The 27,075-nt window shown below is 44.3% G+C and overlaps 1 protein-coding gene across 1 annotated transcript in view; it reads left to right on the forward strand.

Annotated features, from left to right (window-relative positions):
* Positions 1 to 27,075, forward strand: part of GBE1 (1,4-alpha-glucan branching enzyme 1) — a 753,232-nt gene that overhangs the window by 314,796 nt on the left and 411,361 nt on the right. The window contains exon 4 of the mRNA XM_085623022.1: positions 13,898 to 14,023. Coding sequence (XP_085479148.1) covers positions 13,898 to 14,023 — 126 coding nt within the window. The remainder of the gene's footprint in view (positions 1 to 13,897; positions 14,024 to 27,075) is intronic.

Genomic DNA, 27,075 nt, shown 5'->3' on the forward strand with positions numbered 1-27,075 from the left:
TTATGGAACGCAGAGCACTTTACTAAAAACAATTTCCTGCATGTAAAACTATCAAACAGCTATACAAAATACCAAAGTACTGCATGGTAATCGAATTCGGTATCTACATAGCATTTCAGTGCATCACAGAATAAAGCATGACATAACATTAAATGAAAAGGATTTTGTCTGACAGAATATGAAGTACAAAAAAATTGACAGACTCAAATATCATGTAGAAAATAATTTACCTCAATAGAGTTCTTATACTTATCATGGGAACAACTAAAATATTGTGTCAAAAATATTATGGAACAGAACATTGACCAAAAATAGGCGGGAGCATGTTCCCCCCCCCCCCCCCCCCAATAAATATTGACTTGAAAGTAATTTATTTCATGTACTTAAAAATAATTTAATGTTAAATAGTTTGCTTTATTTTGTCAGTGTGTGTATACCAAGGTTACAGCGATGTTGTAGTTAGGATGAATGGTTTGTCGGACTTAGTCTGACTGGCATCATATTGGAGATGGGACCGCCCGACTTGCTGTTGGCGGCCCCACCATACAAATTACAATGTAACTGCCTTCAAGGCAGTTGCAATGTGTATAATTTGTATTGCAGCAGGTGCTGTGTGCTGCTGCACACGCTGCAGTACAAATAATACACATCAGACATATCCCTGCACTGTGGTACATGGTGCAGGATATATGTAGGGGGCACCATAGGTGCCCCCCAAACATCAAAGCTGAGGTCCAGGTGTAAAGGGGTGCCGCTGCGGGCCCCCAGTGTCCGTTGGCGACTGCTTTTTCATGGCGGGTTCACAGTCATGAATGGGCCAGCGGAAAAGAACATTGTAATACCTACGGTGGTGCCTGGCAGGCACCGCTACCATTATAGGTATTACAGCACATCTGACGGGCTCCTTGAGCCCGTTGGATCCTTGGTGTTCGGTCTCCCTGACGGCCAAAGAAACGCCCGCCATCATGATGATGCAAGCGGGAATGCAGTCGCGGGGTGATGGTAGTGGCCCCACCTCCATCATAATGGAGTCCCTTAGTTACCTGAGCTAATCATAACTTACACCTCAGCAGTGCACTGATTAGGACCTCACTGATTACATCACTCATGACATGGTTAGTGACATCACTGATGACATCTGTGAATTTTTAAGTTTTTAAAAAACTATAGCACCCCTGTAACCTGCGGCCAACCCCGTAAAACCACCCAAATTCGTTCCATGCACAGCCTTTGGCTGTGCATGGTGGGGGTTGGCCACAGGGTCTGGACAGGCCCTGTGATCAGCCCTGTTAAAGCTCCAGGGTTGGAGCTTAAAGGGGCCATCATTAAAAATACATTTTTGGGGGGGCGCACAGGCCCCTGGACCCCAGAGACCACCACTACCTCCCCGGGGCTACAAACCACCCCTCAGTCCTAGGGTCCACCATCTGTCGCCTTCACTGGTTACCTGTAGCCAGGCGAATTGAGTTTAAGGCATTATGTATTGCCTTTAAAATCCTGAAACTGGCATCCCCCCCAAATTTTATCTGATCTTCCACCTTACACTCCTACACGATCACTTCGATCTATGTTTGGTAGTGATCCCCCGGGTGAGAAAAGTCTGTGCAGGTGGGCGCTCTTTCCGGAATAGAGCTGCCATTTTGTGGAACTCTCTGCTGGCCCATGTTCGGGGGCTTACTAATTATTTACACTTTAGGAAAGCGATCAAGACATTCTTGGTCCCTTCCTCGTAGGCCTTTGCGTTCTGTGCGTATTGCTCATCTGTTGCTTAGCGCCGTGACGCCGCTTAGCTGAGGCAGCTGTCGCGCTCTATAAAACCTTTTAACATAACATAACATAACATAGCATAACAATAGTAATATATGGAGGGGAGGCATTCTTATCACCACCCCCCCCTTCCCCCCCCCCCCCGGACCACCACCTCCCGGGGCTTTGAATAAAAATATAGGAGAGGGCCGCACGGACCCCTCAACCCCCTCGGACCCACGGGTCCACCACCTCCATGGGGCTACTTTTTAGAAGTAGGTGGGAGGAAGGGCTCTCGGACCCCCACAGGCCCCGGTGACCATCTCCGCGGGGCCAAATACTTGATGGATTTGTGGACCCCTCCCTAGACCAATGTGTGCCCCTTGAACCCCATCCCCCAGGGCCCAGCCATATGTAAAATGGTACCGAGGTCACCCACAAAAGCCTATGGGGACTGCGGGGGTGACTCCGCGAGGCCCCTGCGGTTCCAGCTGGCTCCCGTCTGCTGTGGGAGCTGGCGTTGCTCCTGCAAGCAGGGAGCATCTGTAAATACCAGCTCCCTGCAATGTTTAAATGTGTCCCTGCATGCAAATTTGCGTGCAAGGAAAGAGATGAACTCCGCTTTCTGTTTGACAGCTCCCACTTGCAGGAAGTGGTATTATGTTTGCTTTCCCATCAACCAAAAGCAAACCGCTACCTGGGTCGGTGCCTTGGGAGGTAGCAGAAGTCGTCCCTGGGGAAGGGGATGGAGGTTACCGGGGACATCTATGGCTCCTCAAGGGGAGCAGTGCTGGCCCCCTCCAATGATTATTTTAGACCTGGGGAGTTGATAGTCCCTGGGTCTGCGATGGACCCCCACCATTTTTTTTTCTTTTTAGCCCCTTGGAGGTGGCGGGCACGGGGGAGGGCACAGCCCCCATACAATTTAATGGTTGTCCCTGGGAGGTGGTGGTCCCCGGGGCTACCATAAGCCCTAGTAAGGGGACCCTGTGCACCCCCCTCCCATTTTCTGCCCCCAATGCCCCCCGGGGGCCGGGCCCACCCAGGGAAAATCTTTTTTTTAGTGGGACTGTGCTGAAGCAGAGTCCCAAAATGGCTGCCAACACTTCCTGATTGACTGGTTGGCGGCTAATGAGATTTCAGCATGGGGACTGTCGGATCCACATCCCTATATATCTATAATTTCTTTCCTTTAATATCTTTACTACTACTAAACAGATTTACACCAAATCACATGAAGCCTGATCTAAGGAACAAAATCTACCTTTCTACCAAATTTGAACATGACTACAGCCCAAACTGCTGAACAGAGTTACACCAAAGCCCCTATGGGAATATCATGGTAAACACATTTTGGAACCCCCCTATTTTTTTAGCCCCTGCTTGACGGATCACCCCAAAACTGTCAACTCAGCAGCTGAACTGACTAACGTATAAGCTTTGACGTTTTCGTGTAGATTTGTCAATCAGCGCCAAAGTTATTGGCAAAACAAAAAACGCTCTTCCTATGGAAACTAGGTCCTAACTATAACTACCTAATGGTGACCGCCAGTAGGTAATGTGAATTAAAAGTGTGTGTGTATATATATATATATACACCTCTTCAGCCAGGCTAGCTTGAATCCAGTGGCAAAGTGAGCAAGGGACCCAGTCCAGGACTGCTTGTTTCTGGGGGTGAGTGTCTGGAAAAGCTTCAGCACTCTGTCCATCTCCTTGTGTTTGCTTTGTTCGTCCTAAGTTGGCAGGCTATGCCCAGACGTGGGTCCCTTGCTCATTTTGCCACTGGATTCAAGCTAGCCTGGCTGAAGAGGGCTGTTAGCCCGAATCCGGTCCCAGGATGCTAGTTTCCGATCCAGGGAAGACATGGCTCTGCAGTTCGGGCTGGACTGTTCCCATGAGGCACAGGGTCAGACTGATTTGCATATGGCCATGTCTGAACTGGGGTGGCAAAGTGAGCTAAAGAATGATGATGGATTCGAACCAGATCTGTGACTGGGGGTGAGTGTTTGAAAAGTTTCAGCAATCCGTCCATCTCCTTGTGTTTGCTCAGTTTAATTATTACCAAGAGGGACTTTGCTAGGACCTGGAAGGAAACTAAGGCTCCCCTGTGGAGGTTTGGGTCAAGAGCATGGACCACTGCATGGGACTTGAACATCAAATATATTTGTCACGGGGTTGCCCCCAGAAACACTTTAAGATCTGAAAGCATTGGGCAGAGCGTAGAAGGATATATTGATAGGCTATGTGCTAATGATGAGAGCAGGGGATATCACAATGTTGACATTTCTTATGTATGACCTCTACTTAAGGAGGCCCTCCCTCCGTGCAGCGGACACGTGCAGCGGACCGCCGCACTTCCGCCGGAGTTACGCCAGAGTTCAGCCCGTCTGTGCCCGTCCGGGCCAGACCGGGCCTCGGGGCTATGACTCTATTTGCGAACTCCTACGGTAGAATTACTTATTCAGGTGAGGATCTAATATCTTGTCGTCCTATTCATCTCACACAATGCACTGTCTGTTGCTCTCCGGACAATCGGTTTGTGTGCCAGCTGCGGCTATTCTCTTGGTAAAGGGTCCTGGGTTAAAAGTTTACATCTGTCTCATTTTCGGGGTAGGAGAAGGCGTAGAAGGTTCCAACTTCCTTCTAACCCCCCCACTCCAGTTTTGGAGCATTAATTGCCGATCCCTTCCGAAACATAGTCAGCACATATATGACTTTATCGTTGAAGAGCAGCCTGACGCTCTGTTCCTTACCGAAACCTGGCTTCATGATTGTTCCGGTCCTGATGTCGCTGTAGCTGTCCCCAACAACTATGTCATGGTAAGGCTTGACAGGAAGTCCGGACAGGGGGGAGGGATTGCTATCATCTTCAAGGTAATCTACATATGCAAGTTTGAAGCCCTTCCTATGCCTGGAAGTGAAACTGCATTCTTTAAATTAGTGATTAACCCTCAATTCACCTTGTCGGGCCTGTTGATTTACCGCCCTCCAGGAAATGCTTCCTCCTGGATTTCTTCTTTTGCTGATATTATAACGCCTTTACTTCTCAGGGCAGCTAATTTCACCATTCTCGGCGATCTTAATTTACACCTTGAGGACCCTCAGTGTACAAATAGTAAACGTTTTCTGTCTGACCTGGTGGCCTTCAACCTGCCCCTGCTGAATATTGGTCCCACCCATTCTGCTGGACATCTATTGGATCCTGTTTTTTCGAATGTCTCTTAACTGTTCTCAGAATGCTCGCCCTCTGGAGTGGTCAGATCATTTTGCGGTTCACTTCTCTTTAGTGTACCCTAAACATCAGATAAATAGAATCTTTGACAAGGGTGCTCCTACTTATCGTTGGGGGAAACTCGATATTAATCGGTTTAATCACCATCTTTCCAACACTTGCCCTAAGGAATGCATGGCTTCAGTTGGTGAGATGAACACAGTCGTTTCCAATTGGCTTACAAACGCTGTGACCACTCTCCTTCCGCCTTCTTCTATTCATGTAAGGTCACATCGTCCCCCGGCGCCTTGGTTTTCCACTGACTTGAAAGCCCTGCGCACTAAATGTAAGGCCCTGGAGCGGAAATGGCGACAATCTTATTCAGTCTCTTCGAAGACTGTCTATAAAGAGGCTTTAAGAGATTACCATCAAAAATTTAAAACCGCCAAAGCGGCTTACATTGCGGATACTGTTACACAAGTTCAGAACTGCCCTCGTACTCTTTTTTTCTGTCGTTAAAAAACTGACAGGAGCTGATACTATCCCAACACCTCCAGCACTAGACGAGGCCCAGTGTAACTCTATCGCACAATTTTTTATAGCTAAGGTTGAACGCATTTACGACTCTATGAGCCCCCCTTTGAACTCAGAAGAATTGCGTCCTGAACTGACTGGAGATATCGAATTGTCCTCTCCCAGGGTAAAATTGACACACTGGGAATTGTTTGACGACACTTCGTTCTTCGTCTGTTTAAATAGTATACGCTCGGGCTCACCTCGTGATCCTGTTCCCGTAAAAATTCTTAAATTAATAGATCTTACACCTCGGAGGGTTCTTATGAGACTTTTAAACGCCTCATTATGTGAATCCCAGGTATTGCGGGACTGGAAACACGCAATGGTTGTCCCACTTCTGAAAAAAGCTGGAGCAGATGCGTCTAATCTTGCCAATTTCAGACCGATATCGCTGCTACCCGTACTTTCTAAAGTGCTGGAGAGGCATGTTAACACCCAATTATACAGTCTAGTGGAATCGTCGGGTTTTTTGCATCCATCTCAGTCTGGTTTTCGTGCTAATTATTCCACTGAGACCGCCCTTCTTGGGGTAACAGAGAGTTTAAGACACAGTGTCGACCGCGGTGAAACATCTGCGCTTATCCTTCTGGATTTAAGTGCGGCGTTCGACACTGTGTCTCATCCCATTCTTGTTAGCTCTCTTTGTTCCCTGGGACTGGACGGTCCAGCTTTAGCATGGATTGCCTCCTTTTTAAGTGAGCGCACCTTCCAGGTCTTTTCCGCAAAAGCCTCCTCTTCCACTTACACATCAGCATATGGCGTTCCTCAGGGGTCTATACTCAGCCCTTTGCTGTTTAATATCTATATAAGACCCCTTGCCTCCATAGCAGAAGACGCTGGGCTGACCATCTTTTCATATGCTGATGATACCCAGATTGTTTTCTCCCTCTCCAGCTGCGAAAGCAACGATATATCGGTTTTGAAAATTGGGTTGTCCCGTATAGCTGGGTGGATGCAAAGGCATCTCCTTAAGCTAAACAGTGACAAAACCGAAATTCTTATTTTCGGGAAAAAGAAAGATCCATGGGGCCCTCAACATTGGCCTTGCGAGATGGGACCTCTCCCTCAACCTTCTTCAGTGGCCCGTAATCTTGGCTTCCTCGTAGACGATAAACTCTCCATGCGACAGCAGGCCACTCAGGTGGCCGCCATCTGTTTTACTACTCTACGATGGCTCCAGAAAATTCTATGGATGCTGCCTCCATCTACTAGGAGAACCGTTGTTCAGGCGTTGGTAACTTCTCGCCTGGACTACGGAAATGTCCTCTACCTTGGTGCTGATGCGGCCACTGTTAATAAACTCCAGGTTGTTCAGAACTCTGCTGCCCGTCTTCTCTGTAACATCCCGAGAAGACAATCAGCTATGCAGGCTCTTCGCGATTTACATTGGCTTAGGATCCCTAGCCGCATTAACTTTAAAGCCTTATGCTATCTTTTTAAAATCAAGCAGGGCTCGGCTCCAATGTATCTGCGTAACCTCGTTCAACCTTATATACCTAATCGAACACTCAGATCGTCTGCTAACTGTGACTTTGTCATTCCTCGATTTAAACTTGTTAAAATGGGAGGGCGGGCCTTCACCCACCGCGCCCCCAAATACTGGAATGCGCTATCTTCCTCCTTGAAAACTGAGACTAATTTTCTTGCCTTCAGGAAACGTCTTAAAACATTCTTATTCTGCTGATTTGCATGGGTATCTAATTGTCTCAGGGTGCTGCTAACAATGGTCCGTTTTTCTTCTTTAGTCTATCCCTCTGCGCCGGGAAACCCACTGTGGGTAGCTGTTGCGCGTTACAAGTTTAAATAAATAAATAAATAAATATGACCAAGGAGATGAGGGCATGCTATCTTATAATATTGCATATGATATGGGTAGTTTATGTACTGTGATGGTTCCACAGCCTGATTTCTTTGTATAAAGATATGGTATTGTACTGTGTATGTGTTCCGTGCTCGGCATGCCGCTATTGTTATGCAATAAAACCAATAATAAAAAATAAAAAAAAAGATAATTATAAGTAAAAAAGTAAGATTAAGAATTAATTTATAAAAATATAATTTCATTAACTTTTGACCCTATTTCCCTAAACCCAAAAACCCTTTATTAAAATATAAATTATCAAAAGTATACAAATTTAAATATAGAATATAATTTTAATAATTGAGTTTAAGTAAATCAAAGAAATCATTAATTTCTAATGAAAAAGATAACCACTAATAAAAATAATATTTATAGGCCCAACACAGTATTTTTAGGCGAAGGCCAATGGAGACCGCCCAGAGGACGAGGCAACTGGCAGAGGGGTACACAGAGGTTGTCAACCCACTACAATGAACTGGGAGAGGGGCCGGGCCTCTACAACGAAACAGGTTCGCTTCCAACCGGAGAACCACGGGGAAATATCGACACGACGCAAGGTTTACAGATGGTAGGAGCTGAGGATAACCCTGTGGTTAATATCTCATCCTATACTCTGAAGGAAGATGAACAAAGAATTCTATCTAAGGGTTTATCTTTTGTACCCACGTCTTACCCGAATAATTTTGATACGAGGATAGAACTACAGTTTCTTTCGCAAAATCCGTCTTAGGTACTTTTTCAAACACTCCACGATGGACTCATCATGTTCAGTGACAGGACCAAGGGTCCCATCTACCTTTGTCCCCCCTACAAACACTATGACCAACAGGATTCTAGCATATGAGAGTATGGTTCTTATTGATGTGATGAAACTGCGGTCAACACACAAATACACCACTCCGAATACCAGTAAATTGGAGAAGACCGCATTGACAAGTCTCAAGAACTACAAGGACATAGTCATAAAGGCTGCGGATAAAGGGGGTGCAATCATGATCCAGGATACTACAGCTTACAGAGCGGAGATTATGAGACCACTACAGGATGGGGTGAGTTACTCCAAATTGAGGTCGGACCCCACAAACGAGTTGGCGGATGAGATCCTAAGAATCACCTCTGAAGCACATGAACAAGGTATCTTGAGCAAGTTGGAATTTGACTATCTAAACCAGAAACACCCTTGACTACCGACAATATATACCTTGCCCAAAATCCACACGGACATGCGCAATCCACCGGGACGCCCTATTGTCTCTGGCTGTGGCTCGTTGCTGGAGCCCCTATGTAAAAATGTTGACTTCTTTCTTAAACCTCTGGCCGAGAATACTGAAGCATACCTAAGGGACACCATGCAAACCATTACCTTGATAGATCAATTACCTTTCGATCCTTGCGGTCAACTATTGGTAACATGTGACATTGTATCCTTGTATACAAGTATCCCTCAAGAACCGGCCTTGGTAATAATGAGAGGTTCTGAATACACAACCAGCACCAATGAGAGTACCCACAGAGTTTATCATTACCCTACTGACGATTGCTATGAAGAAAAATTTCTTTTTCTTTCAAGGAGAATACTTTATACAAACAAAGGGCGTCGCCATGGGAGCAGCCTTTGCCCCGGATTTGGCGATCATTTTCATGGATCATTTCGAGAGATCGTTTGTTTTTAATAACAATCCGTTTTTCCACCGGGTCAATCTGTGGAAACAGTATATCGATGATATACTGATCATTTGGAATGGCGATTCAACTGATTTGGCCACTTTCCACGGCTGGCTAAATCAATGTAATGACAACATCCAATTTACGGTACAATCAGACAGTATAGAACTAGCTTTCCTTGACATCAAGATCTATTGTGAAGATAATAAATTGCACACTACACTATACCGGAAACCGGCGGAGCGCAACTCTCTTCTCGGATACAACAGCCATCACCCACGTGGATTGAGAGATAACCTACCGGTGGGCCAATTTCTGAGGATTCGAAGAAATTGCACCAAGAAGGAGGACTACATGACTGAATCTGAGGACTTAAGCAACCGATTGTTAACCAGAGGTTACCCGAGAAGACTGGTAAAGAGGCCACAGAAAAGAGCGTGGTTTAATCCCCGAGAGACATTGTTGACACCCAAAGACAAGATGGACAAGCCGCTACAGAGAATGATCTGCGTTACCACCTTTTCCACAAAGAGCAATGCCATCAAAAAAGTAATAAACAAGCACTGGAGCTTGGTAGCTGATGATATTTATCAACCTAATCCACCGATGCACTCTTTTAAGAAGGCGATGAGCATCAAGGACCATGTAGTCCATTCTTTTCTAGAGACAGTCAAGAAACCAACGATTCAATCCCTCTGGAATCTTCAAACAGTGATTGGACACTTCAAATGCGGACATTGCAAGGCTTGCGATACCTCAATTTCTACAAAAACCTTTGTCCACAAGGAACATACAATCATCCTCAATTCATTCACAAACTGTAATTCGGTCAATGTGATCTACGGTATCATCTGTCCCTGTGGATTACTCTACATAGGTCAAACGCAACAAAAGATCAAATCTAGGATTCTGCAACACCATAGTAGGATTCGATGCACCGTAACAGGGGCCCCACTGGTGGAAAACTGCAAGCTGAAGAACCATAACCCAGAAGATCTACAGTGGTTGGTACTTGAAAGGATCAAGTTGGGACCGAGAGGCGGCAGTTTATCTGCAATCTTGAACCTGAGGGAATCTAAATGGATGATCCGTTTGGACACAATAGCCAATGGGCTAAACGAACTTAACTGCAGTAATGCACAATTAGCATGTTTGTACACCTAAATTTGGCCCTGAATCCCATCACTTAGTTACCCTTCCATAAGGTTGGGAGACTTTGTAGGTGCCACTCCGGGGTTTGTTTCCTAATACTGTAGTGGTGATGGACCAGATGAAACCCCCCCCTCAACATGTACTTCCATTTTAGTCTCAGAAGGTGGTCGGTTGTCCTTTGTGATATGAAAACGTTTGTACGAAATGCTTTTTCAAACAACCTGTTTTCACTTGTATATCTAAAATTGTTACTGTTTATCTACACATCCAATGTGGATCGAGTTTATCATCATCAATGTTTTCATAAGATAATGCAAATTTATTGTTCACTCAGACACCTAATGTGGATTGAGTTTATTATCATCAATGTTATAACCATGTCGCGCCTAGATTGAGTCTACCATCATCAATGTTATTTCAGCGCGTAAATCAGCGATTTTGCCTTAACTGAGTTTTTCAATTGGATATGCATTTGTTAACCACGAATGGGTTTCAATTTGGATTTGTTCCTGATGTAGTTGTTAACCATGACTTTTCTTTAAGATGTCTTATTGATGACAATTAATTAATGATTTCTTATCTAACCTTCAACTTGTGCATACATCATGTAATGGAACTTGTTAGCCTTGTTGTTGGTATTCCCTCATTCCATGTTGCATTAGGGATATGTACACACATAGCGTCCATTGGCCTCCAGCGTTAGGGATAAGTCTGTCTTCCCTTCCCCTTACATACTCTTAGACCGGCATTTAGCGGCGGCACGGTAACGGAGATCACGTGTTCCTCCGCGTCTCCCGTTTTTTATCTCGGGACGCTTTCGTGCTCCGTCTCATTCACGGATGAAGAGCACACTAAGAGGGTGAGTCCTTTCTCCTTCGGAGATTTTCATTTACGGTGAGATTACATTAAACAAACCCCCGTATTTTCACATCTGGGCACCCACCGAGTATACCGCTGGAAACACTGTATGCTGTCTCAGCTGGTGTTGCCTCGCGCTTAGCGCTTAGTCACAATCCCGAATGCACCGCTTTGAGTTGCAGCGCTCTGCTTAGAGTTTCCCATTTACGACCATTTTGGTTCAATTAAAAAAAAAAAACTTTTCAATACCTGGGCTGTGTTTTATAATGCTTTACCTCATGATGTCACGATCCCTAGAACAGCGTTTGAGATGCAGCGCTGTCTTTTCTGTTTGGCTTCAACTTCTGAGTCACAAAGGGTTTAGCGGTTTCATTCTTCTAGGCAGCAAGGGATCACTATTTCTTGGATGGGAAGCGGCTACTATAGAGCTTGACAACACTCTGGGAAGTCACCCCTGCAATCCCCGGCACTACCTTTAATTGCCCGGCGGTATCCCTTTTAGACGACAAGCAATAGTTTCACTTTTTGGTTACCATAGGTCTGTAGCGCTGTTTTTATTTCTCCTCTTTTTTTTAGCTCGCAGATTAATTTCTCTACGGTGACCAAGTGGATGTTGCACATTTTGTCCCGCTCCAGCCGACTTATATCTACTCAAGGCTGTGCATAGGCAGTATTTTGAACTGCTTCCCTTGAATAATAGGGGATTGATTCCCCTTTGGCAAAGTAAGTTTGATGCCAATCCTTGTACAATGTTGGGACCTCAATCCCTTAAGAGGCCTTTACTAATAAGCACCTCATTTCTTTAGGTGGCCATCACTCTCCATTGTACCGCTGGGAGGCTCTGGACCCCCTTTCTTTGACGACATCACGCGTCTCAGAAACCTGCCAGCCAGGCAGTAACGGTAATTTTTAAACCTGAATTTACTTTTCTTCTCTTAGACGTCATGACCTTAATTATAGATCTGACACATTATACTCTTTATATTAACCTTTTAGGTGCCCGTCCTTCTTTCCACTTTTCACCCTGTCCTGAGGAAGACCCCATTTTGTCAGGTTTCAACGAATGCCTACACGAACCAAGGGGTCGAAACGTCGACACAACATAACTGCCAGTAACCTCAACAGTGCATGTTGCACTGTGATTCTCATTCTATATGGCGGCATATATGTACATTGTATCGTACTTTGAGATTAGATCCATGGAAAATATGTGGTGTTGAAAGAAACATGCCTATCAATTTGATTGTTAATGAAAGTATACATTGTTCCTTTCACATGTCCCTCAATTTCACACTAATTCACTGACCCTTCCTTCCCCACCTTTTTGGGCACATCTACTCTGTTTCGTGAAATGTTTTTTGCATAAAGTGTAAATTGAATATATGAAAATCAAAGTTCAGTGTGATTAAATAACACTAGAACTCTCTTTCCGGATTTTTTTGCCTATTGGTTTGTTTGATTTTTATTGTCTAAATTGTGCTGGGACCATTTTGTTCTATACAACACAGTATAACAACACAGTAAAAAGATTAAGAAATCTATACAAAATAAAAACATACACCAGGAAATTGAGAATATTTATTTAAAGACAAGGCCTTGACCATCCCAAAAATGTGCTAACATTTCCTCTTTAGACAAATTAATCTTTTAAGGGCCTGTACTATCATAAAGGTGCTCCAACAAAATCTGACAAACAAGAAACAAAAACAGAGGTGCCTGCCTTCTCGCAAAAAATAATTTGCAAATTATTGCATTGAGTTTACTTGATTTTTTTTTTTTTTTTCTCCCAAAAATATGAATTCCAAGGGTGTGGCTGAAGCAAAAATTACAGAAGGAGTGATGCGCTCCCTCCAAAATATAAATTCAAAATAACCAAGGGCCGGACAAAGCAGAGGGAGTAGTCTCATGAGAGGAAGTTGATACTGAATGTACAGTAGTCTTTGCGTCTCTGTAGCACGGTCTTCCTGTTTAAAAATAATACAAAAAAAGAAAAGAGTTTTGCGCTAAACAATTTACCCACATAGTCCATTCAGGTAAAAATTAATCTTGAAAATGTAATTTTCTGGTCACTTCTATTCAAAACACTGCCACTGGTGTTGGGATTTCTAATTTTGTGCTCAGAACAGTCTGCTGGAGTCAAAATCTACCTGAAATATTTGTAGCCCACCCGCACTGAAGGGACTGACACTCGTGCTGAGATTGATGCAACTTGCTTTTGGATTTTTAGTTTTGCACTTAGACTACCCGCGCAATCTGCTTGGATAAAAAATGTACTTGAAATGCTTAACCACCCACATTAAAAGAGCTGTTACTCGGGCTGGAAAGATTCCGCTCATGTTTGTGCCAAGGTTCTTTCCCTATATCTCGCATTACAATTTCTCCTTGAACTCGAGTGTTGTTACCTGATGTGATATAATCGCAGATGCTTTATAAAACTACTTAATAATTTATTAAATATAAACAAATTCTCAGTATCCCATACTAGCTTCCTTTTTGCTGAGCAACACTGCCCAAAAATAAAAATAGATGACAATATGTGCTTGCTACCACTTACTCAATAAAAGTTTAACTGTATGCTGTAGTGTGATATCTTTCTTTTTATGGCTATATGCCGAATGAAAAAAAATATTATTATTATTATATTATTAATAAACGTTTACATGGTTGCTCACTAAAGTTCGCATGGTTCTATGAAGTCTTGCTTTAGAAAAATGTGTCAGTTTTTACAAATATCGAATACATCTTTTTTTATTTGTTCTTATATTTGACTGAAAAAGAACTGCATAGTTAAACGTGTATTTTTGTTTGTCATTGTTTTTATTGCCAAGGTGGTTATCCGGAGCAAAAGCGGCCAGGTTGTCTACCGTATTTCACCGTGGGCAAAGTATGTGGTGCAAGAAGGTAAAAACGTGATTTATGACTGGGTTCACTGGCAACCGGAGGAGTCCTACAAAGTAAGATGTTTCCCCTTTTCTTTTGCAAGATAAGTTCACTCTCTGTACAGTGTGTTATCTGCATTTCATGGATGCATGGTGTGATGTATACTGAATTCGTTTTGTAGTAGTGGTAGCCATGTATTTTTATGTTCATGCTGAATACTTCAAGAAACTTTGTGTTGCATTTAGTAATTGTATGTACAGCTACATTTTTCTACCCAGTTACTTTATACATTCCAGACAATTTATTTGTAAATACATTATTTGTGAGGTTAATTGAATAAAATGTAACCCAATATATTTTACTTGGAGCAATATCTTTATCAGCTTTTGTTAACCCTTTCACTACTAGGCCGCTCCTCCACCCCCATGCTAAGCCTTTTTTAGGCTACTTGGGGTAGTTTGCACTTAGGCCCCTGTACCTTTTGTCCACATAAGGTATCCATGCCAAATTTGCGTCCTTTGCTTCCAACATCCTGAGGATTTTAAAGGTACCCAGGGTTTGTGGATTCTCCTGGATGGGACCCAGAAAGTATCCAAAATACAGCAACATTTTGTTTTTGGGGGGAAAATGGGGAAAAAGTGCTGCAGAAGAGAGCTTCTGTTTTTTCCCCTGCAAATGGTATCAACAAAGTTTGTGATGCTGAAATCACCATCTTCACAGCTTTCAGGGACAGGCAGACTTTTGTCAGAAAATCAACATTTTCTACAGTTTTGGCAATTTACTGGGACATAGACTATTTTGACTATTTATTGTGCTTTCAACCTCCTTCCAATTAGTGGTAGAAATGGGTGTCATAGCAATAATGGATCCCGGAAAGCTAAGTAGACAACATTCAGAACTTAGCAAGGGGTCATTTGTGTAGATCCTTCAAGGTTTTCCTATAGAAACTAACAGTTGAATTAAAAAAAAATATTGAAATTGAGTTGAAAAAACAGCCGTTTGTGCCAACGTTTTCACCTGTCACTTCAAACTATGGCAGATTTTAAAAAGTGTTATACCATTACATCCGCTGGACCCTTCTAGTTGTGGTGATAAATAGTTCTTGTAGGTTCACCAAGAACCGGAGGTACTCCGAGCCAATAACTAAGCTGGACCTTGCAATGGGTTTTCATTGTGTACCTGCTTGTATAGCAATTCATTTGATAACATATGAAGAATGAAAAATGGGTATCAAGGACACCTCAGTATTTCTGAAATAGAAACACAATAAAGAGTTTAGTAGCAGTAATTATTTGCACATCTCCTGTTTGCATCACCCTAGGAGGCTGCTGAGCCCGGGACCAAAAACGCAGTTGACCCCCTTCAAAAACCATGTCATTTTGTGATAGATAGGTAGGCACCGGTGTGTTTGGTCCCGGGCTTGAAGATATCCAGGGGAACCTAAAAAACAAAGACATTTCTGAAAACTGGACACGCCTGGGCATCCGTTGATCCCCCAACATTTCCCTTCCCAGAATCCGCTGCAATCCTCAAATTTAGCTAAAAAGTCAAATTTTCCTCCAATATCTGTGTGGGAAAGTTGTGGATCACCGCACAATACAAATTTCCTACCACTCAATCGCCCTATAAAAATGATACTTTACTTGTGTGGATGGGCCAAGTGCCTATGACACAAGGGGCCAAAAAACTTGTAGAGATTAAGGGGGGCCCAAAGCGGGTCCAAAAGGGCAGATTGTTTATACGTTTCTAGGCTGACGCTACTTTGGGCACCCCCACACAAGTGAGGTATCATTTTCTCGGGAGACCAACGGGAAAGCTGGGTGGTAGGAAATGTGTTCCTGCACTGGGATCCTCCAACGTACCCGCACAGAAATGTGAGGAAAATTTGACTAAGTAAATTTGTGGTTTGCGGGGGATTCTAGGTAAGAAAACACTGTGCGATCCATGCACGCCACACTGCCAGCCAAGAATAAGTACACGCACACCACCATCCATGCACACTGCCAGTCGCGCGCCATCCACGCATGCCGCCAGTCGCGCGCCATCCACGCATGCCGCCAGTCGCGCCCCATCCACGCATGCCGCCAGTCACGCGCCATCCACGCATGCCGCCAGTCACGCGCCATCCACGCATGCAGCCAGTCACGCGCCATCCACGCATGCCGCCAGCCACGCGCCATCCATGCACGACGCCATCCATGCGCCATCCACGCACGCCGCCAGCCATGCGCCATCCACGCACGCCGCCAGCCATGCGCCATCCACGCACTCTGCCAGCCACTCGCCATCTACATGCACTGCCACACATGTGCCATCCATGCACACCGCCAGCCAAGCGCCACCCACACATACCCCCAGCCAAGCGCCACCCACGCTTACCCCCAGCTAAGTGGGGATGGACTGGTAACATAACCAGCCCTGGCGAATTGCTGCTCGACCGGCCCTGGGAGGGTGGGGGGGGGATGTGCTAGTAAAAAGCACTGCTCCTGCTTTTGTTACTGGGGGCCGATATTGCAGTACTGCTGCAAAACCGCCCCCTAGTAACAAATCTGTCCCCCATGGCCAGAAAACCAGCCCCCACCCCTCCGGCCCACCGGGGAGACACCCGGTGCTCGCTACGACCAGTCCGGCCCTGCAGCTATGCACCATCAATGCACACAGTCAGCCAAGTGCCAGTCCACGCACACCACCAGGTAGCACCATTCTACATACACAGTCATCAAGCGTTAGTCCACACACACCATTGACCAAGTGCAGGTCCACACACACCGCCAGCAAAATGCCAGCCAAAGGTCAGTACATGCTGACCATCAGCCAAACTCAAGTTCACACAAACTCTTGCTGGTTTCTAGTGTTTTTCTGCCCCCGCTTGGGGGCTGATGAGACTACAAATATCACTAAAACACCCAAAATGTGTGCCTAAGAAACAAAGTGGAGCGAACCTTTGCTATGGGGCCTCTCCCTGACATGTCCATAAACCTATCCCTGGTGCTTAGTGGGCTTTCTGCCTCCCGGGCAAAATATTTTTGGGGGTGGGGGCATAAGCATGCCAATTCTCGGCAGCCCCCACCCCTACATATAAAACAAAAATCTAACATAATCCCTAGTGGGCTTTCTCCTCCCCGGGGGGTTTCAGATAAGGGACTATTGCCCCCATCTGCCTCCTGGGTGGGTGCAGAAAGACCGCGGCTTTTTTTTGGGGGGGGGGGCATTGGCATGCCCATTCTGGGTGGGCTCCACTCCTACGTATAAAAAAAGGGAAGTCCTTGGTGCCTAGTGGGCTTTCTGCACCTTCGGGTGGCCGATCAGGTGCGATTACCCCCATCTGCCTCCTGGGGGGTGCAGAAAGACTGAATTTGTTTTGTGGGGTGGGGGCATTGGCATCTCCTGTTTCGGCTGCCCCCACCCCTACATATATATATATAAAAAAGCCTCTGGGGCCTAGTGGACTTTCTGCCTTCTCGGGGGGGGGGGCAAATCAGGTGCTATTGCACCCTTCTGCCTCCTGGGGGACAGAAACACTTTAATTTTTGGGGGGAGGTGGGGGTATTGGCATACCCATTTTTGGCAGCCCCCAACCCCATATACATAAAAACAAAATCTTTAGTGCCTAGTGTCCTTTCTGTCCCCCCCTGGGAGGGGAGATCGGGGGCTGTTACCCCACCTGCCTCCCCGGGGGGGCAGAAAAACTGTGGAATTTTTAGGGGGGGTGGGGGCATAGGCATACTCATTTCGGACAGCTCCCACCCCTATATACATTTAAAAAATCCCTGGTGCCTTGTGTGCTTTCTCCCCCCCCCGGGCAGGGGGAGGGGAATCGGGGGCTATTACCCCCATCTGCTTCCCAGGGGGGAGCAGAAAGACTGATCTGGCCCAAAAATATGGGGGGGGAACAAAAGCCCTTGCCCAAAGGGCTGCTTCCCCCTACCTGGTACCTAGTGGGGGGAATCCCTGCTTTGGGATCACCCTCCCTAACCGCTCCCGCCAAGCCATAGTAAACTGTGCTTGTTTTCAGCAAGCGAGAGCACAAAAAATGCTCTCGCTTGCAGAAAGACAGCCCAATTACTTTGACCGAGAGGAAGCATCTTGTTAACAGCACCCCCTTTGTCAAAGCAATGCCAGCTCACATTGAAGACTTGGATCTGACAAAGACTGTGGGGTCCTTGAGGCTCCCCCGCAGTCTCCATCACTGCTGAGTGGGTGCCCTGGGTGGGACCTTTGCACCCACAATAGTGGCTGGGAACCGGGGCATGGGATCCCTGGGGCTGAAATCGACCCTCCCCTGGTTATTTAAAAAAAAAACAACAATAGAAAAAAACAGCCAAGTTGCTGGAGGCCCTGCTCCTTTTTACTACCTCTCTGTAAACACGCCTCCTGGCACACTTCTAGCAGGGGAATGAAGTCCTCTTGACTGCAGAGGGTCCTACGGGCCCAACAAGCCCTCTTGTTACCTCCAGGAAGTCCCACACAGTGGTATTTCTGAGAACTTCGGATGCCACGCCCTGTTTCCCCACCAGTCTGCCTCATAGCTCCTGGTGCATTGTTGGTTGGGGGATGAAGTTCCCTTTGCTGCTGAGGGTGCTGGGTGGCCAACTACCCCTCCTGTTGCCTCTAGTAAGCCCCACAGACATGATTGTTGTGAGGACTTTGGAAGCTGCAGCCCCTTACTACATTGCTCTACAAATGTGCCTCCTGGCGCACTACTGGTTTGGGGATGAAGTCCCCTTACCTGCTAAGGGAACTTGGTGGCCAATAAGCCCTCCTGTTACCTCCAGTAAGTCCAATACAGCAGGATTCCTGAGAGCTGGTCAGAGGTACCGCCCCCTTTCTCCACCTCTGCAAATGAGACTATTAAAATCAAAAACCATAGGGCTTCACTGAAAAAAAACAAAGGTTACAGGGATATTATAGTTAGGAAATAGAATTTAAAAAACCTTAGAAATGTACTGAAAAAAACAAAGGTTACAGGGACGTTATAGTTAGGCTCGGATTTCACCCAAACAAAATCCGTGAAATTCAGCAGTGTTAGTTACCTGAGCTTATTAACTTACGGCCCGCAATACACTGCTTATGACTTCACATATTACTTTACTCATCACATGGTCAGTGTGGATGATGTAACAGCAGTGTTTGATGCATTGGATGTCTCAAACAGAGGGCACATCATGTAGACCCTTGTATACTTGGCATAGTGATGAATCTTGTTGTTCTGTGAGTGGAGCACCAAACCCACTCTATGTAAAGGGTGAAGATGGCAGGAGACTCTATAGGAGAACAGCGGTGACAGGTGTTAGAAATGGCTTTTCCAGCAGGTTTATCCCCAGACTTTTTAGCCTCCTGTTTTGGACCATGTTTTTGTTGGTTTCATGACTCTGTAACTTTACCACTGCTGGTTAGTGCTAAAGTGCATATGCACTCCCTATAAATTGTTGTTTGGTTTGATGATTCCATGATTGGCATATTTGATTTACTAGTCAGTCCCTAGTACAGTGCACTGTGTGCCCAGGGCCTGTAAATCAAATGCTGTTAGTGGACCTGCAGCGCTGATTGTGCCACCCACATAAGCAGCCTGTAACTGTAACTCAGACCTGCCACTACAGTGTCTGTACGCAGTTTGGTACTGCCATGTTGACATGGCAAGTGCACCCACTTGCCAGGCCCTAACCTTCCCTTTTCTTATGGGTCACCCCTACAGTAGGCCCAAGGTACCCCTGTGGGAGTGCAGTGTATGGGAAAATTAGGACATGCCCTGATGTGTGTGGCATGTCCTGATAGTGAAATACTGCCTATTTTGTTTTTCATAATTGAAAGGCTATCTGTCCCGTAGGACAGAATGGGAGTTAATTTATAGCATCTTATAAATATAACTTCCCATTGGCACAAGATAGAAAAATGGAGTTTAGAATGCCTGTTCAGACAGCCACTTGGGGGGGGGGGAGGGGGGCAGGGGGGGGAGGTATATCCCGCCTTCCCAAGGTGAGTCAGAGCTGGGCTGAATAGACCTGGGCTTCATTCAGTGTAGGGGGAGGAGATTACTTTCACACCTGACACCTGAATGGGCCTGGTCCGCCTTTGACAATGCGGTCTCCACCTCCTTCCTGAAAGCTGCACCAGAGAGGACAAAACTGGTTTTGGATGGGCAAAGACCTCCTCTGCCACTAGAGAACAAAGGGTGCTGTGCTATAAAGAGTGGGGCCCAGACCCCTGAACTTCCGATCATTTCTGGAATTCAAGAGGAACATTTGACAAGGAGAAGAGCTGGAGAAAATGAATGAGAAGCACTGCCCCTTTGCTGTGTGCTGTCTGGGGTTGGCCTGACGTGGCTGCGTCTGCCAAGGAAAGGACAATGACTTTGCTGTGTACCCTGCTTGAGAAAGATCTCCAAGGGCTTGAAGTAGAGCTTGCCTCCTGTTTCTGAAGTCTCAGGGGTACAAAGATTTCACACCCAGCTCCCCTGAACTCCTTTGCTGAGAGTTCTGACCTGCCAAGAGGTGCCTGCTGCTGTTTTGGGCCTCTGGAGGTTGTTCCTGCTGTTGGGAGCTGGAAAAGTAACGCAATAAGGAGAAGCGCAATGCATCAGCACCTGTTTCCAGCGCATCACTGTAGAAACTGTTGCAGCGCCTGCCCGCGGCTCAAGAAATTGCTGTACGCCACATTGAGTGCACCGATCCCTGAAGATGAGAACACCACACTGATTCTGAAGCAGACCCTGCTGTGCAGCTGCAAGAACCAATGGATCATCCCAGATCGTAACGAATCTCATTGAGGCGCCAGGTCTGTCGGATCATTGGGGGATGCAGTAAGAAACCAACGGATCACCTTCTCTCCGGTAAGGAACCGGCGCATCACCTCCCCTGCACAGCAGTAAGGAACCGATGCATCACCTTCCCTGCAACCCTTTTTGCTTGTGTTTTTGATGCATCCAAGGGACTTTGTGTGAAAAGTGTCGCATCTGCGATTTGCTTTGAACAGAACTGTTTCTACCTTTTGAAAGTCCTATTTTTATTAGTGTATTGTGGATTTTTGAAGTTTTGGTCTGAGGGGCACCAGAATCAAGAGGTCTTCATCAGTTTTCTGATTTTCTTCCATATTCTTTTCCTGACTGCTGACTGATTGTTTATTGTCATCAAGGTCTTCAGAATACCACAGCTGAAGACATAGGCTTGTGCAATTGCAAATTGTAATTGGGGCATGGATGTTCACATAGCTTTCCAAATATTTGCTGAATTTGTTTGGATGGGTGTTGCCATCGCAGATGGAGTTGAAAGTGTGGGAGAGGAGTTAATGGAGAAGTCTTTTAAGGGTCTTAAGGTTTGGTCCCCTTTTTTGTGTTGACATTGGTTTGTTTGGAGGACTCCGAGCTGGAGAGATGGGAATGGCAAAGTGATCGGTCTAGCCGAGGGGGTTTCAGCAGTTTGCATTGAATTGTCGGTTATGTTGAGAAGACCAGGTTAAGGATATGGCCTTTGGAGGATTTTTGTTGTGTGATATGCTGTCCTACGTTGAGTGCATCAATAAGCTTCAAGAAGATTTTTTTTAAAACTTTTTTTTAGCTTTTGTTGTCCTGTAGGTCGAAGTTCCCCCCACGAGGGCTGTGTAGGCATGTTGGTTGATAAGGTGAAAATAAATGTATTAATGAAGTCCTAATTTTGCCCAGGAGGCCTGTGTATGATATGGAAGTTGGTGGGCTCAATTGCAAAGATTGCAAAATTGCATTTCAGCTGTCCCATGGAGCTGAGTGTTACTTGCTTACTTGGGTGCAGGACCATGATTATTTATGGATGAAGGTGGGGTATCCTCCCTCCTTATGTGTGCGCTCCACACAATTGATGCTGTAGTCTGTGGGAAGAAGGACATTTAGGATGTGCAAAGCTGTGGTGCAAACCATGTTCATCCTTTACATGGCTGACGGTTTCAGGTACTGTTTAAAAACACTCCTTCAATTTGAAAGGGAGAGTACCACAATGTTTCAGAAAGGTTGCAATACTTCTAATGAGATATTAGCAGCACTTCTCATAGCAAACATGGGATAGAGAGCACATGTATAGTGGAACTGGCATCCTTGGTGTGGTTTCCCCTAACTTTTTGCCTTCAGACCTCCTGTTTTTGCTGACTTCGGTTTTGATGGCCTTAGCATTCTGTGTGATTTACCACTACTGACCCCTGCTAAAGTGCTTGTGCTCTCTCTAAAATGTGATAGCATTGGCTTTTCTACAATTGGCATATTGAATGTACTTATGTCCCTAGTAACGTGCACTACCAGTGCTTAGGACCTGTAAATTTATTTATTTGCAAAGTTTTAGATGGCGCTGGCTAGACCTGGAGGAATCAGAGCGCTTTACATAAGGATCAGCTATACATATCCTTATGTAGTGGGCCTGCGGCACGGATTGTGCCACTCACTTAAGTAGCCCTTTAAACATGTCTCGGACCTGCCATTGTATAGCCTGTGTGCAGTTTTAAACTGCCATCTTGATATGGAAAGTACACCTCTTTCCAGACTCGAACCTTCCTTTTACATACATATAAATCCCTCACAGGGTAGGACCTGACAGCCCAGAGGACAGGATGCAATGTATTTAATAAGCAGGACATGTACTTGTAAGTTTTGCATGTCCTGGTAGTGAAAAACTCTTAGATCCGTTTTTCACTACTGCAAGGCCTATATCTCCCATAGCGTAGCATTGGGATTACCTTATTAAATTTGATAAATTTAATTTATGAATACAAATATATATCTGGTTCATGTTTGTTGTCTCTGGAATCCAAATTTAAAATCCTAACTTATGGTAAAGATTAATTTTAAATAAAAATTCTGATAATGCCTCTTGTGTGAATGGTCAGATTTTTTGCTGGATTTTAGAAATCTAGGAAATGCTTTTTGAGATAGCATGCAATTTGTGGGTGTAAGATTGTGGAAAGAAACATTATTTGCATGTTCCCATGCTCCCTCATTAGGATTTTTTTCCCCGACTGGACAGAAAATTATATGATGTGGCCTAATGGTGTAATTCTGGGTATTTTGCACAACATGAAATGTGGGCAATTATGCAACATTACACCGGTGTAACAATTTATTACACAGGGCTATTCATTACATATTCTGCATCCTTCCCATTCAGATTCACAAAATTGATTAGACTGTCAAATCATTTATATGGGGGACCACTACACCTAGATTGACGAGCATTAGTAAATGCATTAGGTTTCGCCTATGTGATTAGTAATAAGCAGTTTTTTGTTGTGATTTGTAGCTTGCTGAGGTGCTGCACAATACAAGTACAGAAACACTTTCAAAGTGTTATAACTTGTTTATGTACAAAAAGCAATATAGTGTACTGTTACTAGTGTTCTAGTACGGTAAGTAATAGCAACATTTTGAAAAATTAAAGAGGGAAGTAATGGAATTAATTGATGCAATAACAATATTGTGTTTAGAGGAGTTCTGACAACTTTTCGGCCCGGTGACACTGCACCTGTTGCTCCATTTTAGATTAAACCCCTTTCAACTGCAAGGTAACTGCAATTGTATCTGTGTGTATAGCAGTAAAATATAGCAATATATGTGTTTAGTGGGGTGCTTAGAGCTTTTGGTCCTGGTGTCGCTGCCCCTACTGCAGCATTGAAATCATGACGTGTTTTCTGCAAGGTAACTACACGTGTGACTGCCTGTTTAGTTTTACATTTTAACAATATCTGGGTATAGTGGGGGTCCAAAGAGCTTTTGGCTGCGGTGCCCCTGCACCTGCTGTATCATTTAAATCAAGTCTATTTTAACTGCAAGGTAACTGCAATTGTGAGTGACTGTTTAGTAGTCAAATATAGCAATATTATGTGTTTAAAGGAGTTCTGACAACTTTTGGGCCCCATGCTACTGCACCTGATGCACCATTCAAATCATGACCCCTAGTCTGCAAGGTAACTCCACTTGTGGCTGCCTGTTTCATAGAAAAATATAGCATAGCTCTAGTATAAACTTGATTTTTGCAATGTTTATTACAACATTTAGAATTTCGTTCCGAATTTCCAAATAGATCAAGTTGCAAAAAATATATCCGATATAGGGGCACATGCATCAACAATGCCATTTGCGATTCCTTATTAGCGAAAAATAAGGAATCGCTAATAAGGAATAGCAAAAGGCTATGCATGTAGGAATCGCTATTCAAATAGCGATTCCTTAACTTTCCTTAATTGCTACTAGCAAATTGCGAGTAGCAATTAAGGAATGCCATCCCAATCATTCCTATGGGCCTCCAGGCCCATAGGAATGATTTGGAGATTGCATGAGCAAATAGCGAGTACCAGTAGGTTCTCGCAAATTGCTCATGCAATTTCAAGGGTGCAAGGGTGTCAAAATGACACCCTATTGCACCCCTGAAATGGATATGTGCACATATGTTGCACACACACATGCTCTAAGGGCATGTGTGTGCGCAACATGAAACTTTGAAAAATGCACAAAAGTGCATTTTTCAAACTTTTAGCAAATTACCATGCAGTTCATCTTCATGGTAATTTGCTCCCCCTATTAGCGAATTCGCTAATTTTTTAACTTTCATGCATTGCATTTAAGGAATCCCAAATTGAGATTCCTTAAATTAAGGAATCTCAATTTGGGATTGCTTAAATGCTATCGCTATTTAAGGAATCGCTATTTAAGGATTCCTTAAATAGCGATTTTTGCTTTTGGGTTGATGCATTGGGATTGGGTATTTTTAACTCAATACCGGGAGCTATTAGCGAATCGGTATTTAACCGACTGGATTTTGGCTTGATGCATGAGGCTCATTGTCTGCAAAGTGCAAAAAAGGTACTGAGGCATGAATAGGAAATGCCACAAATGTTCAAAGGCTAAAGCATTTCCTTTACACAGCTAAGTAATAAAAAGCAGGCATTCCAGCAAACTGTTAGAAGCTGTCTGCCTTTTCCTTGGGAAGAGATATTATCCTGACAGTGAATGGGGCTTAAACGGTGTGTGCAGCTTTAGTAAAAGTATAGTGAATGTGTGCAGCCAGGGGAAGTTAACAAAAAATAAGGTCCATACAAAACCGAATGATCACAGTAATTCGGTTATGGGAACTGATGAGAGCCCCTTTTGAAGATCTATTAAAAACAATAGAGATTTAACAAGCACAACAGCCGAAACCTAAAAATAAACAAATTATACACCCATATCACAACAGGTGGGCTCTGGGTGCCTCACATGGGTACATACTAGATAGCTAATCACTTTTCGCAGCTGATATACTACAACCCCAAAGTTGAAGATCCACCCTAGTGGAAGGCTATGGAATAGAAAATATTGAAATGTGAACAAAATCTTGATGCTGTATTCAAATACTGGCCCGAAAGACTAACTAATAATCCATCTATAATGTGGATCTATATAGATTAATCTGTGTGCAGCTCTCCAGGTCGGCATTATGCACTTCTACATTATCTGGCCCTCTATGGAACAAAAATACTGTTAAAATTGGTAGATCATTCATTAACTGAAATGCTTGGAAACTAACAGGTTTAGGCAATATAGAGCTCTTAGTACCAAACAATGACATCAAGTAATTTCCAGAGTTAGTATGGGAAAGTGATTTAGATACATTAAAAAAAGTGAAATACAATCGACGATCTCATAGCGGACTATGGCTGGCTATATATATCTAAAATCTCCCATTCTAATTTAAATTGAGAAGATGGGGGCATACAAGGGTACAATTTCTGGTGTATATATCGTATGTTGATTTGACTCTGAATATTATAATCCTACATCAGCTGCATAAAAGGCCTTATGACCGAGATTAAATCACAAGTTTACCTCCGAGTTATGGGAAGACCTATACAACTCAAAACAAACTTCTATGAGAATCAAACTCAAAATATCTTACTTAAAAATCCTTCATGGTTGGCGCTGGTCACCGATGAGGTTACACAGACCAGGCTTACAACCGCACTAAGAACACTTGAGGTTCAAGCAGAATGGTTGTGATTCAACACTCAAGCTAGGAGTATGTCAAAACGTGCAACCCTTCAGGACCGATGTATGGAACGGATTGGGTTCCAACCTGGGTGTAACAATAATCCCATCAAACCGCTGGGGCATTCTACATTATATGACCGATTGCACAGTACTCACAAACCAGACCCCGATGGCTAGCATTGGCAGAAGCATAGACATGCATACTGCGACACTGGAGAAAACCAACAACATTTCACAAAGAATGGGTGGAAGAACTGGCCAGAGTCGTAGATTGTGAGAGTCCTATACTAGCTAAATGCTCACATGTTCAATATGTTCTGACATGTGAATAATTTTTAGAATTCCTGATGCCTACAGGTTAATTGTTCACAACCCCCTACTGCAAGATGCTAAGAAGTTCATTCACATTACAAACAGTGGAGTGGATTATCAATTGGTCTTTTTAATATGTATAGTGAAATCAAATGAATGGTACACAACTACATTGGCTCAAGTGACATAAATCCTACAATGATTGAACATTATCTGGAAATGTGAAAGGGCGATGTATACTGACAGAATCAGAAGTCTTGAATCGCCAGTAACTTGATTGGGATCTTGGCATTGTAGATTTACAGATGTACATCTATGAAAAGTTCACTTGTGGTAGACTTTTACAGTGATAGTTAGGACTTTGACCATTTTGGTATAAACGTGTTTCAAAATAGGATATCAGACCAGGTGCAATGTAGCAAGCGTCTATGAATGCAGTTGAATGTACAACTATTACTATTGTATAAAGCCAAATAAAACATTTGTGCTAGAGCAGAATTGGTAACCTAGTCCGTACCATCTACATTGTTCTCTCTACATCCTTGCTGTCTGTTCATACCCACTACATCTCCAGACGAATTTGTGAAATTGAAAAGTTCTGAGGGAGTTGGTGATTCTGAAGGGTCTGTTAGTTTGTGGTCATTGGAAGACTGTGCCAAACTGAGCTGATCCATGGTATCAGAAATTTGTTTGTGTGGCAGAGCCTTCAAATTGTTTTTTTTTTTTTTTACGTTAAATATTCTGCATATTAGCTGTGCCAAGGGATTATAAGAGTCTCTAAGCTCAACTACAAATGGTAAACCCATCACTTGTTTGGCTCATTGAATTTCATTTGAC

This window comes from Triturus cristatus, chromosome 8 (assembly GCF_964204655.1).
Source record: "Triturus cristatus chromosome 8, aTriCri1.1, whole genome shotgun sequence".
Taxonomy (NCBI): domain Eukaryota; kingdom Metazoa; phylum Chordata; class Amphibia; order Caudata; family Salamandridae; genus Triturus; species Triturus cristatus.